The 18,300-nt window shown below is 42.0% G+C and overlaps 2 protein-coding genes across 6 annotated transcripts; one reads left to right on the top strand and one right to left on the bottom strand.

Annotated features, from left to right (window-relative positions):
- Window positions 1–76: 76 nt before the first annotated feature.
- LOC306929340 (uncharacterized protein) lies at window positions 77–10,334 on the bottom strand. Of its 3 annotated transcripts, XM_079509784.1 has the most exons (8): window positions 10,264–10,334; window positions 9,645–9,752; window positions 8,806–9,044; window positions 8,108–8,299; window positions 5,632–5,700; window positions 4,989–5,434; window positions 1,709–1,782; window positions 77–1,586 (listed from the first exon to the last, which is right to left on the bottom strand). In XM_079509784.1, the coding sequence occupies exons 2-8, from the start codon at window positions 9,734–9,736 to the stop codon at window positions 596–598; spliced, it is 2,103 nt and encodes a 700-aa protein (XP_079365910.1). In that variant the 5' UTR covers window positions 9,737–9,752; window positions 10,264–10,334; the 3' UTR covers window positions 77–595. The 3 variants fall into 3 exon arrangements, with proteins under 3 accessions (XP_079365910.1, XP_079365911.1, XP_079365912.1); XM_079509785.1 differs by lacking the exons at window positions 8,108–8,299; window positions 8,806–9,044; window positions 9,645–9,752; window positions 10,264–10,334 and adding an exon at window positions 7,084–7,440; XM_079509786.1 differs by lacking the exons at window positions 8,108–8,299; window positions 8,806–9,044; window positions 9,645–9,752; window positions 10,264–10,334 and adding an exon at window positions 6,250–6,429.
- A 623-nt stretch (window positions 10,335–10,957) lies between these two features.
- Window positions 10,958–18,229, top strand: phf13 (PHD finger protein 13). 3 transcript variants are annotated; one of them, XM_079510155.1, is made up of 6 exons: window positions 10,961–11,458; window positions 12,288–12,386; window positions 13,249–13,342; window positions 13,903–14,085; window positions 14,931–15,351; window positions 15,762–18,229. In XM_079510155.1, the coding sequence occupies exons 2-6, from the start codon at window positions 12,358–12,360 to the stop codon at window positions 15,995–15,997; spliced, it is 963 nt and encodes a 320-aa protein (XP_079366281.1). In that variant the 5' UTR covers window positions 10,961–11,458; window positions 12,288–12,357; the 3' UTR covers window positions 15,998–18,229. The 3 variants fall into 3 exon arrangements, with proteins under 3 accessions (XP_079366280.1, XP_079366281.1, XP_079366279.1); XM_079510154.1 differs by lacking the exon at window positions 13,249–13,342 and having other exon boundaries at window positions 10,958–11,458; window positions 14,934–15,351; XM_079510153.1 differs by lacking the exon at window positions 13,249–13,342 and having other exon boundaries at window positions 10,962–11,458.
- Window positions 18,230–18,300: the final 71 nt, after the last annotated feature.

Here is an 18,300-nt window from a genome sequence, read left to right as displayed (position 1 = left end):
TTAAGATATGGTCGAGAACCAGCGAGTGTGGTACAGGTACAGGACCCTTTCACAATTCTAAAACTCGGCAGACCCGTTCAAAAATATAATTTAATATTTTATCATGACACACAGAGTAACATTTGGGTTTATTTTAAAAGCTTTCTTTCAACATCATTGGCTGACTATTCACGATTATAAATACTCCATAAAAATGTATCTGAAAGGCTCACTGGCAGACGGCAGTACTGTTGCTTTGGCTTGGGTCAATGTTTTTTTATAATTAAAATGTGATCTTCTTACCACTCTTCTCTTACCTGTCCTTGTTTCATGCTTACTGCTGTTGATATGACATACAGGGATCAATAAAGGTCCGTCTGTGTGTCTAGTTTAGAGCATAATAGCACACAGAATTATAAATCTTATGTACAAGAAATAAAGGAAATCTTTATTAAATTATTATTACATTTGTCCTCTATTAAAACATGCACCTCAAGGCACGGAATACCTTACTCAAGTCAATCAAATAAATGTATTAAAGTTGCACTCAAGTTGCCAATTGAAAAAACAAAAAAGTAAACTCCTAATGGAGAACTACATACTAGTACTAGCAGACTCAAAAGTCACTAACATTTTGACATGAGACAGAATTAAAACTTGGCAAGTAATGATGAAAAAAGAAGTCGTCTAATTTTAGTTTCATGATCTTGAAAACTGACTTGTTTCGGTAGATACGCTGGACCAGGATGTCATCCTCTGCGTACACAACCATATCACACCACTCAGTGCCTGTCACCATCATCTCCCCCTGCATCTGATAGTAGTGAGCATGGTTCTTCTTCAACTCCAAGATGCCATACTGGAAGTCCAGGAAATTGCATTCCACAAAACTTCGGACTTTGGGGCATTTGATAAACACAAGGCCGTAACTTGGGGTCTCGGTGGGGTCGTAGATCATCCCATCTGGGATCGCCGCCAGCCACGGAGCGTCTGGGTGGACGACCAAACCACAGGGAGACCAGTTGACAAACATTTGTCTGCAGTATTCCCGGAGAGCTTCAGGCCTGACTTTCGCATCTCTCTTCAACACTGTTGACTCGCGAGCTCCTTTCTGTATCTTAGAAGCCAAGTGTCTTGCATGACTCTTTCCCCCTTTCAATTGGCAGATCTCCATGAAACGGCTAGTCAAACGAAACTTCCTCAGCTCCTCCACTGTCCCCGTCAGTCCCCGAGTGGAAAGCTCCAAATTGTGTGCCCCATCCCAGGTGGTTTCCAGGGACTTCATGTGCTCTTGGCTCTGGTTACTGAGGACAGGGGGGGACAATGCTGGCCCCAGTTTGTGCAACGCCAATGGAAGAGATGGTGGAGGGGGGGCATTATCATGAGGACTGTAATCTCTGCTTGATGGCAGAGGATAATGGTAGGATAGAGGGCAGCCTCGAGGGACTTTTCCAAAAGCACTGTCCACTAATGGCACATCATCCCTCAACCCCATTTTGGCTATAAGAGGTTTATTCTCATCAGGGATGTCCTTGAAGGCTTCAACGAGCCTTGAAAAAAAAGTCTTGTCGTGAAACACTACACCATCAGGAGGTTTCAATGTGGTCCTGTAGGAAAGCAATACACATTACAAATTAAAATATATATTTATTTAGCTTTTTGCCTTCATTGATAGTTTAATTCGAATCCACCACCATTTAAATGTCAAATGTTGGTTTTCTAGTCCTACCTTGGAAGCTGTAGGATGGTTTTCTGCACAGGTTTCCTTTCTTTTTTCTTTGTTCTTGGTTTCAACCTTCCACCCTATGAAGAAAAACAAATTTGAATACTTATACATGTGTAGCACAGGCTGATTGTATAAATAAAACATCCCATTCCAAGGTTGTACAGATCACTGGCCAACTGCTTGTCCGCCTGTCACGATAGTCAATATGTACCAAAAACAAACTACCACATAAATCATAACTCGTGGCCGTAGGTTGCGCTCAATATCGAGCTAGACAAGATAAAGATTTAATCAGAGTTCTAGAACCACGTTACAAAGTGCCAAGCAAATCGTATTGGAGCACAAGTGTGTTACCTGCGGTATGCATAAGAAATAAAGGCAAGAGAAGTTAGTGAAGGGCTGTACTCTGGCAAGCCGTTTTAACATTTAATCGAACCACCCTATCATAGCAGAGGCAAGACTAGATAAAGTGCCCCTCGGGGCACAGGTCTCCACCAGGCCAGGTCAGGTTGTGGCCTCCTGGTGGCGCTATAATAGCCGGCCAATGTGAAAAGGGTGCAATTTCTTCTTACGCCTTGGATGGCAATTGGATGATTTGAGGCATTTTGTTCCAAAAATGTGTTTGAAAAAATCCACCTGTTGGTGGCGCTATAACAGGCCAATGTGAAAAGGGTGGGATATACTCCTCAGCCTAGTAGGAAAGTCAGTGAAAGATTTCACAAATTGCACGCTGCGTTCATGATTTGAGGCTTTTTGTTCAAAACGGGCCAATCCTACAGACTTTGAAAGCCAATGTTAGCCAATTAGGATGGAATATGAAATATCGGACAGATCCGTCTTGAACACATGACTATAGAGATACTGTGTACGCTGTGTATACGATTTGCGGGATTTTTGGACAGAATCTGGAGGAGTAATATTAAAAAATGTGTCGGTATCCAGGGAGTGTGCGTGCAAAATTTGGTATCGACCGGGTTAACGGTGCCGGAGATTAGCTGGTAACAGACAGACGGACAGATGGACGCACGGAGTGCAAAACATACTCTCTCCCCATGCCTTCGGCCTGGTGGAGACAATAACAACCAGGTGCTCAATGGAGACGTGCAGGTAGATAAAAGATGTAAAAATAGTAAAAATGTGCTCCTGGATCAATCGGCATAAGACATCAATTGAAAAAAATATTTAAAAGAGAAGAATCTTTATTAAACCAACCAATGTTTCGACTTTCGACCTATACCGGTCTTCATCAGGGCTAGAACCTCCTATCATATCTGGAATAGGCTACATATCTAGTCTATTAAATATTAAAACGGCTTGTCAACGTTGCCATACTGTCCCATGTAGAATTGATTTCCTTAACTGTTGAATGGTAATGCCAATTTAGCCAAACTGGTCTGACTGAGTATTTCAGAAACTGCTCTATGGGATTCACAACCATCTCTAGGTTTTACAGAGGATGCATCAGATTAGGCAATGTTTTTCCAATCTTTTTATTGTCCAATTTTGGTGAGCCTGTGCAAATTGTACCCTCAGTTTCCTGTTCGTAGCAGAGTGGCCTTCTGCTGCTGTCCGTTTCAAGGTTCGACATGTTGTGCATTCAGAGATGCTCTTCTGCATTCCTTGGTTGTAACGAGTAGTTATTCAGGTTACTTTCTGTTGTCTTTCTGACAGGTCGAACCAGTCAGGCCATTATCCTCTGACCTCTGGCCATCATATTTTCTCTTTTTGTGGACAATTCTCTGTAAACCCTAGAGCTGGTTGTGTGAAAATCCCAGTAAATCAGCAATTTCTGAAACACTGTTTGGCATCGCCAGCCATACCAGATTCAGTTCCCCATTCTGATGCTCAAGTTTGAACTGCAGAAGATCGTCTTGAGACTCTTGACCATGTCTACATGCATAAATGCACCAAGTTGCTTCCATGTGATTTGCTGATTATAAATGTGCGTTAAGGTATATTCAGTGATTTCACTTAATTCAAATATCACTTTTTTTTAATAATCCTCCCTACTATAGAGTGTGCTGACCCTGGGGTAAAAAAACGTAGGTTTGATTTTTTGGCTAGGTGGCCCAGCCGGCCAGCCGTCATCCAATCAGGATAGAGGGGCCTTCCGCCAATCATGATCGAGCGGGGGAGGGCCTTGGTGTGCGTGCTGTTGGCCTGTTGCGTGCCCCCCCCCCCCCCCCCCCCCCCCCCACTGTAGTGCGTGCATGTGCACGTCTTGTTACCAGGCGGTCCTTTAAGGAGCAGTTGGACAAATTCACCTAATAAAGTGGCCAGTGTGGTACAATATTGCCAAAGCATTAAATTAGGTAATAAAAGAGAAAGGTTACACTGCCTGTTCATAAATCAATCATTTCTCTGGCACTTTCACATTGATGTCTCCACCAGGCCGAAGGCATGGGGAGAGTATGTTTTGTACTCCGTCCGTATGTGCGCGCATGCATGCATGCGTGCGTGCGTCCGTCTGTTACCAGCTAATCTCCGGCTCTGTTAACCCGGTCGATGCCAAATTTTGCACACACTCCCTGGATGCCAACGATGAACCTCTGCCCCCGTTTTCCAGAACGGCCTGTTATAGCACCACCAGGAGGCCGACTTTTGTAAAACATTTTTTGATATTACTCCTCCAGGTTCTGTCCAAAAATCCCGCAAATCGTTACACAGTATCTCTAGTCATGTGTTCAAGACGGATCTGTCCGATATTTCATATATTCCATCCTAATTGGCTAACATTGGCTTTCAAAGTTTGCAGGATTGGCCCGTTTTGAACAAAAAGCCTCAAATCATGAACGCAGCATGAAATTTACGTGAAATCGTTCACTGACTTTCCTACTAGGCTGAGGAATATATCCCACCCTTTTCACATTGGCCTGTTATAGCGGCACCAACAGGTGGATTTTTGCAAAACACATTTTTGGAACAAAATGCCTCAAATCATCCAATTGCCATCCAAGGCGTAAGAAGAAATGGCACCCTTTTCATTGGCCTATTATAGCGCCACCAGGAGGCCACAACCTGACCTGGCCTGGTGGAGACCTGGGCCCAGAGGGGCACTTTATCTAGTTTTCAATATACTTTGCTCAGTCAATCAAATCATCGCTATGGGGTCATCAGCCAATGTTCTGTTTATAGAAACCCTCAAAGCTGGTAATAGGAGGGGCTAAACGATTGTATACTTGGCAAGTAAATAGGCTAAATCAACAGCCAAGATTTAACTGAACTTGAACTTAAATTAACTTTGCAAATTTGTCAAACTAACAAGATTATACTACGAACATACCTTTTTCTTCAAGCTCTGTCCACATTCCTTACACTGAGAACATTTTTTTATTCCGTGCTGTGGGTGATCATCGGCGTCACCATCATCACACTCCATGTCTGACATTGTGGATATGGACCCATCATTCTTACACAACTCCACCTTTAGAACAGGTAAGGAATCACCATCCTCCACCTTTGGTGGATCTATGAGGGAGGTTGTGGCAGCTTCATCCTCAATCTTTAGTATGATGGAGGTTGTGGCAGAGTCATCCTCAACCTTCGGTGGCTGTATGATGGAGGTTGCAGCAGTGTCACCTTCAACCTTTAGTATGATAGGTGTTGTGGCTTCTCTATCACTGATCTCATGTGTTTCCGGTTCCTCTTTTACATGACAAGTCTCTGGTAGCACCTGGCCCACACTGGCACGCTCAAGGGTGGGTGTGGTTGATGCCCCCGAATCTTGGTCTATTGATAAACACAGAAGTATTAGACAGAATACTCATACATAAAAAAGAATAATAATAATAATATATATAAAAGTCAAGAGTCTGAATTTAGACTTTGCCTGACAAATTGTGACAATGTTATCATCACAATGTAATTATGATCAACATAGCTGATGCTGTTCCTTCACTGGTCTGTGATCCAGGTGCAGATTCTACCTTGTTCAGAGCTGAGGGCCTTTTCAACCTGCAGTTTGTTCCTGTCTGAGACCAGCAGTGCAGAGTCATCTGCGAACAGGAACACAGTGTTTAGCAAGAGAGTGAAAGATAGAGTGGTTGAAGACTGAGACAGCTATTTATTCAACATTATTGTTACACTATAGCTGAATATTGGACGTTAAAAAAAAGAATAAAACGTTTATTTTGACATTTTAATAATATTGATCTGTGACCATTTAGTCTCTCTAGAAACTAAAGAGACACGACAGTAAACAATACAGTATATTTCTCCATTTCCATTGGGAAATGTGTTGGAGAATAGTTAGTATAGAAAAGAATAGAACATTTACATTTCAAATCTATAACGGTGATCTCAGCCTCAGGATCCCACATGGGAACGGGCCACGGCTATGTGGATCTCAGACTTCTTTTAAACAACATTTTTTATACAACTTGTGAATGAGTTTCAGCAAGCCCCATAACTTCCATCCACTATCAAAGTACCAAGTATAAAACATTGAAAATTAGTAGCAGGAGTACGTATATCCATATGCCATGCCAATGCGTACACCCACACCACACCACACCACACACACACACACACACACACACACACACCTGAAACATGACTGTCAGTCATGGCGCAACTGCAGCCTGTTTTACGCAATCGCTACATTTACAGTCCAAACGTGTATATAAACATTCCGATTTCAAATATAAAGTCCTCGCCATATGTGCCACGGGTGTTAGAAATGTGATGGTACAGCGATTAGCTGTATTCCGCTGTATTCTGCATTCCGCGTTGTTTAATAAAAAGCATTTTTATCCGAGTTACTTCTCTCAAACGGTGTTCGTTTGGGAAATTCAGTTGCACACCGGGAGCGCACTCGCCTGGCAGTGACGTCAGCGTGCCTATATCGAACACACGTAGTGCCACACTCCTCCCGACCAATAGGGGCGCGTAGTTGAACGCCAATGGCAAAAAAAACAGCTCGGATAAAAATGCTTTTTATTAAACAACGCGGGATGCAGCAATGCTAATCGATGTCCCAGCAAATTTCTAACACCCGTGGCACATGTGCCGAGTACTTTATATTTGGAATCTGAATGTTTATGTACACGTTTACAATGTAAATGTAGCGATCGCGTAAAACAGGCGGAAGTGTGAACCATGGCTAACACTAGTGTAGTGTAGAGACTAGCCTTTGATTGATTGATATATTTATTAACAGTTTGCAGAATGACAGTACATTTCAAGCACAAACTCAATACAAAGACTGTTAACTGTGAGTGGACGACCCAATTAAGCATTACACTTGTTTACAAGAGGGTCCACCAGCCTCCTGCTAGCTCTGGTTCTGAATACATAATGCGCGAGGATGTCACTTTTTGTTGGTAAAAAAGGACACCATCGTACTGCGGAGGTTAGGTTTTTACGGTACAGGTACAAACCTATGCGACATAGTCTGATCTCGGGATTTGGATGCATGAACACAGCGCGCAGCGTCTCCTTCAAACGTTTGTTTTCTTCGCGGTACTCTTCAACAATGTTTTCAACTTGTGCAAACAGCTCTATTGCAGTTGCTGTCATTCGTTCTGTAAAAAGGCTCTTAAGCGTTTCAAGGTTGCTGTTCTCCATTTTGATGTTTGTTAATTTGCTTAGTTTGCTTGCGTTGCAAGATGCTTTGAGTTTGAGGGTCTTCTCTTCTTGCGTAAAGCGTAAAAGCGCGCGGTCTCTACTGTAGAATGAAAAAGAACCTGCGTAAACATCACGTGACGTTGGTAAACTTCGTCTTCCTGGTGTGATTTCCGGAAAACTGGATACATTGCTGCCTCCTACAGGTCTGGAGTGTTAGTTTGTGACTGACATGTATCAACCATACTAATTGGTATCAACATAATGAATTAAAGCACTGCTTTCACTGTCCTTGGCTGGTTTTCAGTGGGATGACTCCTTTAAAACCACTCTCAAAGGGCACCTACGGACGGCTGCAATTTGAAACTGGCCCCCATGAATTCTGAATCCCCCACCCACCCACCCCCCTTCCCCCTCACTATATGTTTTTTTTTCCTCTTTTTACCTCTTTGATGATTTCCTGTTTTGGCTATATAGAAGTATATATTTGTATGTCTCTAAAATGATTTGATGAATTGAAAACGGTGGACCCTGTTGTAAACAAGTGTAATGCTTAATCATGGATCGTCCACAAAGTAACAGTTTTTGTATTGACTTGTGCTTTCGTTTGAAATGCATGCATACTGTGAAATAAAAAATTGGAGTGCAGCCTGCACTCCACAAGGACATCACAGTTTGGTATTACTGTGTCAGAGTCCATCTGGATGGTTTCCATATTTTTGCCTAGTCCCTTGCCAGTCTGCGGTGCCCCATGCAGTCTAGTCTAGTCAGAGTCACTGTGTGCCACCCTGCTGCTATACTTTTGCACTCATATCATATGCTCCTATGGTTACGACTCACGTTCCCTTCCACCACCACGAGCTGGTTCCCTTCCTGCCTTCTCAATTCTATATGGACCAACAGCTTCACCACCAGATATGACCAGGGACCAGGTTCCCAGCTTTCCTTTCTTCAGGGTCATCAGCACAGATGCAGAGTCTCGGTCTGAGCATACTGTATATCTCCCTGGCTTCACCTCCTCCACCCACTGCTCTGTTGTGAAGACACCCCCACAGATTGTTGGGTCAGTGACATACACCAAAACACATTTTGTTTTTAGATTTTTTTTATTGGAATCAGAGTTTACTCAGCATGTTGTTGTATTTGTGCCTAAAACCATATGGTGACATGAAAATAATTGTTTATAAAATAAGTTACTCACTTTATCAAAGTCCTTTATCATAACTAACCTGTGATCCACTATAGTTTTGTGAAAATTAATTAAATGTGTGTATTCTTTTCAAAATCAACACTCATGTTGTCTGTCTTTCAACATATTTTATATTTATTGTGACAAAACTTTCTATAAAATGACACAAATATTTGTGACTCTTCCTGATACTATTTATGTAATCCATAAACATTTGTGGGTTTCATCATTAATAAAGAATATTAAAGATATGCTTTTTCATTATTTGGAACGTCACACCAAATGATTTAGTGTCACACCGTATGATCATACAGATGTCAAAGCAAACTATGTAAAGATTTTAACCTACCTATTGGTGAGACTGGACTTGGACCTGATACTGGACTTAGATCTGGGGCTGGACCAAGGTCTATCTCTCCATCATATATTGATGGAGTCAAGTTCAGTAATTGTTTTAAATTCCTCCTTTTTGTTCTGTACTTTAGTTGGGCATTTCTCCATGACTCCCTCAGCTTTTCTCTCTGTGATGGCGGAAGACTCTTTATTCTGAATTGTGAGATTTCTCCCTTATGTTTCTTTTCTTGGTATCTGTTCAAAGGCAAAGAGAATAGTGTGAATATTTTAACAGTGGTGAGCCAATCATGCCAGCAAGTGTTCATTGCTGGCCTGAACATAAGCAGAAAATACATTTCATTTCAATTAATGTTTATTAATCAATACATAATTATTCCCCACCCATAGTTTATTCTCTTCATTTCATAACTACCGGTATGTTCCTCTTAGGGTGTAAGCACACTTGGGCGTCAATGCGTGGCAAAAAGCCGCTCGTGGCAGTTTCCTGGTTGTTAGACAGCTGGTGGATGGAAATTGCTCCACCTACGTGTCAGAATGCCGCGTCGACCAGATTCCCGGAAACGCTTGCCCCCGCGGCATTCGGTGGAGCTTAATTTCCATCCACCAGCGGTCTAAAAACCCGGAAGAGACGCCTGCCGCTCACGGCTTTTGGCATCTTCTTGACGCTAAAGTGTGCCTGCAGTGTCTGTAGCACTGCCTACAGAGATCGAGTCCAATGACTAGAACTCTCAGTAAATCTGCCCCAAGGCCTTTTGAATCAACAATGAAAAACACTCCCTCAGATTCCTCAGATCGTTTCAGTGAATGGAAACAGATAGTTCTTGTTTACAGTACTTTTCCTTTCTGCGCCTCAGCAACTCCTCTCTCTTTGCTCGATCTGAGTTCAGTCTCTCCCTGTATCTCCTTGTCCTCTCTGCACTTGTCATCTTTCTATGTCTCAAGCTGACAAAAGAAAATGGAATGTATAGTTTAAGACAAAGACAAAAAATGGTTTAGACTGAAACAGTATTCTAAGGTTTCTGTGAAGGGGTTTCCGGTCTGTCCGATGAATTTGAAATATCTATCACTGAATAAAACTAATTTAAACAAAAAATATTTTGGATAATACAGAGTTTATGTGAAAATGTTTAAAACAAATGTTTAAATGGACAAAAGAAACATGGGACTTTGTTATTTATTGTTATATCTGTAGGAAAATACAGTTTGTATCATATGGTGTGACAATCAAGTCATATGGCACCATATTATGTTTTCTGCACTTAGCATAACCTTGAGGCTACTAGCTACACATTAGCATGCTAACATGCTAGCTATAAAGCAACATATATTTACATGTAATTATGACCACACTTTTAATGAAAAAGGTGTCACACCAACAGACATCTGAAAGAGGCACTTTGGTCAGAGTTCCAACAAGATCGTATTTCATGAAAATGTTAAAATGATAACTCACTCAGACACCTGTCATGCTCTTGTATTGCAAGTACTAAACAGCCTTACTGAAGAAGGACCTCTCTATCCCAATGGGTGTCCAAACAATTTCCTGTTGAAATTTCCCAAAATAGTGTCACACAATATGATTTTGATTTGGGGGACAAATCTTTTTGATGGTAATTTTTTCTTCACAAATAGACATCTTGTCACATCTATATTATATTTATGGATTTTTCTAATATATAATTTTAGCATTTCTTTCTTAGTTTTATTCAAGTTCCTACTTTGAGAAACAAGGCTGAGACAGTCACACCATATGAGTTTAGCTATGTTTGGTTGAAAAATCTGAAGAATGAGGAATTAAATGTTTTAATCTTGAGTAAATTCACATAAAGCATATGTCACATGTCCTGCACAATATTCAGAAGGTTTTTGACAAATACATTTTTTACCGAGGACAGCAAAACTGCTATGTCGCCCACAGGAGTGAACACACCAAACAAGCCCTGGCTTAATAAGGCATGTGTTATCCTTTTTAATCGTACCACTTTACTATTTGCAAATTGTTCATAAAATATGCAATCAATGATCAATCGATCAATAACCTCTCCCCTCCCCCAATCCCCCTTCTCCTTACCTTATCTGGCTTCTCGGCTGGTCAGAGCCATAGTTAATTGGCAGTGCGCATGCGCTGTACCCCAAGGCACGGGTGTGTGTCGTTCCCTTTGAGTGACAGACAGCTGTGAGTGTGTCTTTTCTAGGCTCTGGTCTGTGTCAGAGAGTGTTGTCGCTGTGACTGTGTAGTGACTGTCTGTGAGGTTGTCGACTCGTCAGTCAACCGAACGGACGGAGCCCAGCAACAGACACAAATAGAGCACTGATCTATCGCTGGCAGCTTGCGGGTTGTTGGAGCATTTAGCAGCTCACTACCAACTACTAGGATCAAACATTAGTAATAATAGTATGTGTGGTGCTGCTGTAGACACGAGTACTGTTGCTTCTAACACTTTTAGCTAGCTGGCTGGCTAGCGAACGTTACTTAGCAAACTAGCTAGAAATTAGCTAGTTAGTGTTTACAGCCACAACGATTCGTTTTGTTTTCTTTGTTTCTTGGGCGACAACGTTTTTAAAGTCCCTTGGCTTATCAGGTACTTTAAAAGAATAAAATAATGGACGACATAACCCCATCGACATCCCATACATTTGAATCGGAGGTAAGTCATTATTTGGTAACTACTACCTTTCTCACGGTGCAGCAGCTAACTGTTGCTGTTGTGCTGGTTCATATGTTGACAATGGTTATTATACGTGGCGCACAAGAAACTGATTGTGAACTAACGTCTGCATCGGTCGTTATACTATAGTTAATTTAGTTGGAAGAGGTTTACTGTACTGCTGCTAATGCTAATGCTCGGTAAAGCTAGCTTCGTGTTAAAGAAAACAATCCACCATCGTCGTGTGGCTAACAAGCTAACAGCTAGCCAGATTTAAATGTCACATCGATGGCGTTTGGTTTACTAAGCATTATTGGTGTTTGTGTGCTCTAATTTGCTCATAAAACACCCAGAAATGTTTTTTTGTTGAACTTAACCAATAATAAACAGTGTTAGCCATAGTTGCATCAACATATTAGCCCTGGACGGTACAGTTACAGTAGACGGTACAGCATAGATGGTTATCGTCCTGGGAAAGACAACAACCTACACGGTTTATTTCATTGCTTGTCTCCTTTCAGCTAATTTCTTATTTTCTTGGAAGGGGGTTTATTCACAAGCGATTCCTAATTCTGTATCCGTAAATGCTAATCATTTTTTTAAAGGTTTCCAGGTTTGGGTGGTTGAATAATATTTATGGTCAACCGACGCTACTGTTTTACACTTACTTTTACACTTAGTGTAGCTTTTGCTAAACAGCTGGCAACGGCTGTTAATCTCGGAGGGTGCTTTTAAAAAATATATATATATTTATCGTTACATCAAACCCGAAGGCATGTTGGATTTGTTTGGTGTATGAACATATATGCTTTTGTGATCATTGTTGCAGGGATTTGGTCCTCCATACAGGAGAAGGACAGTAGAAGACTTTAACAAGTTCTGCACATTTGTCCTGGCCTATGCTGGCTACATCCCTTATCCTCAAGAGGTGAGTGAATGTTGATGGCGAACTGCACCAATCTTGATCATGTCTGTAAGCAGCCATTTATTCATTCACTCTACTGTATACTTGCATGTAAAAAAACGCTGTAGTACTGTATAAGCCCTCCTCCTGTGTGTGTGTGTGTGTGTGTGTGTGTGTGTGTGTGTGTGTGTGTGTGTGTGTGTGTGTGTGTGTGTGTGAAATTAAATGTCCACATGGCTTGTAAAAACATCACACTATGTCCAATGAATCAAATAAAGTATTGAGCCAAATGGAAACTAAAATAAATGTGTATTTCACATTTAAGTCAAATTAAGGTGTCATAGATTATTTTGACAGACAAAAGCTACCGGTAAGTCTGCATTTCAAATGATTGACTTGTGAGTTGTATTGACCATATGAATGTACTGTTCTAATCAAGACCCTCATCTACAGGTGCAGTGTCATAGTTGTTTTGCTGTGTTTGTTTAACTAATCACTTTTTTCTCATTCTTTTGTACCTTCAGTGAATTGTTCAGACTCAGCAAAGTGGGTTTGCCACTGTTGTAGTCATTGCAATATCTGTGGATTTCATTTATTCTTTGGGGGGTTAACACATAAGATAGATAGGCAAACACTGAGGTTATCTGAAAAACAGGTTATTGTGCTCTGTCCAGTTCCACAATGTATTTGTTGGGATGTTCTAGTCCCTTTATTTTCCCTTCATTTTTACACAGACTTTAGTGATAATCCACAAGATGGTCAACATACTGTTACATCTTTGTACACATGATGATGACCATGCAATTGGTTGTGGGTGTAACACTGAGCACTGCATGGCCTCTAGTCTGGTGTGTTGTGATGTCATGATGGTCTGTTTAATCCACAGAGCTTGGGCAGCCTGCTACGCCTTCGCTAGCCCACAGGCTGCTGTGTGTCCCTCCTGGAGGGACTTTCCCCCTAACCCAGCCCTCTATCCTAGGGTAAGAGGGCCTAGCCCCACTCTCTATTCATCACTGCACTTGTCTCTTCCGTTTGGGCCCTCAAGTACCTTCCTGCTTTACTATGATAATCACTCTAGAGCAGGTTTACATGAGCCCTGATATTATGAGACAAGTGAGCAATGAGTTGGTAGGGGCGGAAAATGGAGTAAGACCCTACCTGTGCGGTCTAACAACACATTCCAGTGCCAATATCAGCCTTTGGCCAGGAGCCTTCATGCAGTCCTCACCCCTTTCAGTCAGAGGTGTACAACTGTACATGTCCTGTGGTCTCTGCTAGTCATCTGTGGGTGTGGGTTCTCTTACCTACCATGCCCACCGAACTACCATATTTCATAAGTATTTTATAGGGCAGTGCAGTGTAACCTAAATTATTATATAATAAGGGAGTTATGGGCCTATTGTTGCTGTTTATTTGATAGGGTAAAACCCGTGAGGCGTGAACTAGAATTTTTACAGGTATTTTGGATGGAGAGACCTGTTGATCAACACCATTTAAATTCCATATAGACAGTGTCTAATAACCACATGTGTATCTCCAGGACTCTCCGCTTCGGAGCAGCTCGAGTCCCCCCAACAGTACAGGCAGCACAGCAGACAGTGATGGCTGGACTCCAGGACCACCACCCCCCTCCTGCTCCCCACGGCCTCCTAAAGCCCTCCAGGACAGAAGCAGGAAACGTCCACAGCCAGGAGCCATGTTATCAGGGCACACTAAAAAAGATGTGAGTTGATGTGACTTGTAATTAAACCATCCAGTCTGCATTAGATCAAAAAGTTATGTCTTTGTCTGTTGCAGGTGGTACTGTGGCCAGGGTAGTGTTTTGGTAACTCGCAATCGCAGTGCATGCCATCCGTGCCAACCCGCTTCAATATATAAATAAATTCTGGGACCCGAATTAAAACCACTTTATTATGCCAGTTTAATAAAACATTTTTATCGGCTCACACGTCACCCAAAAGCAATCAAACAAACGTCCAATGAGTTGAACTACATCTGAATTGGGTTTTGGTACTTGATGATCCGCATTTTTGCCATGATTTAACCAGATCCGGCTAGGCTACTCGATGCATGCAATATTTCAGTAGACTTTAGGGGAATTATAGCCTCGCAGCCTAATAATGCACAAACTAGTATGTATAAACACCATCCTATGTGCACAAAAACTGAATTAAATGATTCATGCGGAGGCACAAATTCCACCTAGCCAACACCAACTCTGGACTCCTGAATCTCTGGCCTCCACACCCTCCTGTCTAGCATCAGGATCTTGAGCTCTGCAGTGTTGAACATGGGACAGAGTCAATCTCTGAGGGAAAGGGTCAGTTTCTCTAGGGACAGGGCAGATTGGGGGCAATGACTTACTGTTCTCTACGAAAGAGCATGAATAATGATGCACAGTGGTTTAGGTTGCTGTTACCCTGTTGATGGTCTCAGCTGAGCTCCATATCATTACCCTTTCATCTGGGTATATTTAGCTCTGTGATTCTTGGGAGATACTGACGCCGGCACAGCTAAGTTTTTTTTAATTATATTTAAAGGTGAGACTTGTGCATTCCTTTTCCTCAGCAGCACAGTCATGCAATCAGCAGCCTTCACTCGGACGAACGCAGGAAAGCCGAAAAGCTGAAGAAGAAGAAGAGGAGGAAGGAGCGAGAAAACGAAGCACTGCAGGCGTGCTCGACAGTCACGGAGCATCAGTATCCACTCTCTGTTAGCACCCGGCCAATCAAAGAAGAGCCCGACGATGACATCGTCATTCCCCTCCCACCCACGCCTGCTCAGCGTCTGCCTAGCCCTGCGCCCTGCAAGGAGGAGCCAACGGACCAGTTTCCACGCTACGACGGCCAGGACCTAGAAGAAGGGGCGGTGAAGGTGGAGAAGGTAGAAGGCTTATCGGGGAACCGGCTGGTGTACCGGCAGGGCAAACAGGTTGTGTTCCGGGACGAAGACGGATCCGGAGAGGACGAGGACATTATGGTAGACTCTGGTAAGGCTGATTATATCTATTTTCAATTCATGGTAGAGCATGAAATGTCAGCAAGTTTCTTGTGGAAATTCTGTACAGTACAAGAAACTCTTTCGGCGTGACATTTGTTAACAATGTTTGGTGCGCTTGACAAAGTGTAGCGTGATCGCCAACTGAAACCAAATGAAAATGGCAAAAAGGAGGCTCCAACTATAGGTGTGGAAGCACTCTTAAATATGGATGTAACAAATAATCAATTGTAAATAAATTTGTCAATTTGAAATTTAAATAATAGAAAATGTAATGTCTAATGTGTTTACAACAAAATGAAAAGTGATGTTTGACTGCTGGGGAGCATAGATAATTTAATAATCCAAAACATAGAAAATTAGTTTCATTCCTAATCTCTGTCTGCTGTCTCTCCTCCTCAGACGACGACTCGTGGGACCTGGTGACGTGTTTCTGCATGAAGCCTTTCGCAGGCCGGGCCATGATTGAGTGTGACAAGTGTCACATCTGGATCCACCTGTCATGTGCCAAGATCCGCAAGAGCCACGTCCCGGAGACATACGTGTGCCAGAGCTGCAGAGAGATGCACGGACCCCCAGACGCCCGGCGCTCACACCGGTCACGCTTTGGTCCTCGCAAGCATCTGCTAGACAGCTAGACTGACCCCAGCTCGAACCCCTGAACACTGACCCCCTCCCTCCGCTCCGCTTTCTCCCCCACCTGTTGGACTGACATCCCCCGTAACACGTCTTGTGTGCCCTGCCCTGTGGCCTCCACGGCTGTGCCCTGGACCATTGTGATGGCCATGGACATTTTCTATAAACACTTTATTGGACCTGTCCCTTGTTTGCAACCAATTTGAGTGCTATTTCAAGGCTTATTTATATGCTGTCACTCAACCCTCTGTATATGTAATGACAAATTTATACTAGAGCAATTACATATTTTCAACTGAAAAAAGTGTTGTGACACGTTCACACCCTTTTCCGGTTGAAAATGCATAATTATTCTTAATTATAGTATAAATTAGCTACTCGATATGCAGACGTTTTGTTTCGGCTTCCCTTCAGACTCTGCGTCAGGCAATCACTGAATGGACGGCTATCCAGGTGGCAGTAGCACATCTGCTTAATCCCTGTCTGTGCCCAAGTATCTCCTTTGAACACTGGAAACATTTTAACTGCCAGAGACAGTACTCTGACAACTGCCAGCCCACTATAGACAGTGCATGCTGGGGTTTGTCGGCAAGGTGTTTTTTTTATTTTTTATTCTGACATTTTTATCCTGGGCATGTGTCTTTGTAGGCTGGATTTTTTTTTTTTATTCTTTTACACATTTACAACCAAGTTACAATAAGCTCTCTCCTCTGTGTTTCTGACGGTGCATTAGTGTTACGCCCATAGAACAAAAGCATATAAGTGATTATCCTAACCTGATTCATCTACATCGTTCTGTTTTTGTTATCTACAACATTGTAACACAATATCACTAGCTGTAAATCGATACAACTGTATTGAGATCTTTTATTTCACTACTAGGTGTCTTGTCTTCCTGCCACTCCTTTGAATCAAGTTGCCGTTCACTCAGCAGCGAAACTGCCCTTATTGTATTTGCAATGGATTCCTTTTTGTAAAAATTGTTGTTTTCACAATCAAGGAGCTGGTTATTCCACAATAGAAAAGAGGCCAGATTCAGACCAGAGTTTGTTTTTAAATGGTTCTCAGAAAGGGGGATTTTCAGTACTCCGGTCCAGTTTTTCCTGGAACATGTCACAAAGGAGGCATTGCATTGTTATTGAATTGATGCTGTTGTAGTCGGATATAACTTTTTTCTACAAAACATGAATCACAATTGTCTCATCTGTTCACGTTCAAGGCTCAAGCCAATGTTTGTATTAAAAGAGATCTGTACTTGCAGAGGATAATATATTGTTTGGACATCCTGTTTAAGCACCAAATTTAAATTCTATTCAAAAGGTTGTTGCATCCAGTTACCTGGAAGTGTTTGAACATATTCTGAACAGGACTGGGTTAGTGTGTGTGGGGCACATGTCAATGCATGACATGTGCTGCTGCTATTGTCCATCCTTCCCTGGTCTATGGTTTCTCAGGAGTCTTGAACGTTTGAGGCAAGGACAGAGACAAAGTAGCAGACTCAAAATGATATTGCTAGTCTCTGTATTACATGGAAGAACAGATCTAGCCTTAATCATTTTGTTCAACTTTTCATATGTAAGTATTCACTCATTCAGTGTGTTCATTTAAAGTTGTCATGTTTCAGGGCACTTTTTTTCTTAAACGTGTTGAAATGTGGAGTACTTTTTTAAGCTTCCCGTTATTCATGTTCAGCCTGCTGTTAAGCCTGTTTGTGTAGGCTACACATTGTTCTGGGTTTATTTTTTCCTATTGATATAAAAGCCATAGATCACACATGTGACACCACCACCATATGCTTGTCTGGGATTGGATTTTTCCAAGGCAGGATCAATGACTTGACCTGGCAATAACTATTTGCTCATACACGAATAAATGGTCCCTCAAAATTCTTAAATTGTAAAGCTGATCTCAGCACTGCTGTCTTTGGTATTTTTGAAATGCCGGTTCATATACCAAGCCATCTTGAGGTGGAAAGTCTTTGAGGAATTTCAATGCACTTGTAGAAGACATGACTGAAGTTACAGTAGGTTTTGATGTCTGAAAATGTCTTCAACACAAACTCAATTTGAGGCATGTGTCAAGTTTTGAGGCATTAATGTAACATTTTAATACAAGATTGTATCTACATTCTGGTCCTGGATTGTCCCATCCTCTTGAGAAAGCGTTGTCTATACTGTGGTGCAAACTGTTTCTGTGAAACTATTGTAAATAAAGAGCTACAATTTTAACCCGTATCTCTTTGGGTATTTTCTTCTAAGCATCAAAGTTCATCCTGTTTAGAATGCCATTCAAATGAAATTACATC

This window comes from Electrona antarctica (genome assembly GCF_951216825.1).
Source record: "Electrona antarctica genome assembly, chromosome: 9".
In the NCBI taxonomy this organism is placed as follows: domain Eukaryota; kingdom Metazoa; phylum Chordata; class Actinopteri; order Myctophiformes; family Myctophidae; genus Electrona; species Electrona antarctica.
Note: the sequence above shows the minus strand (reverse complement) of the source record. Positions and strands in the feature narration are given on the sequence as shown.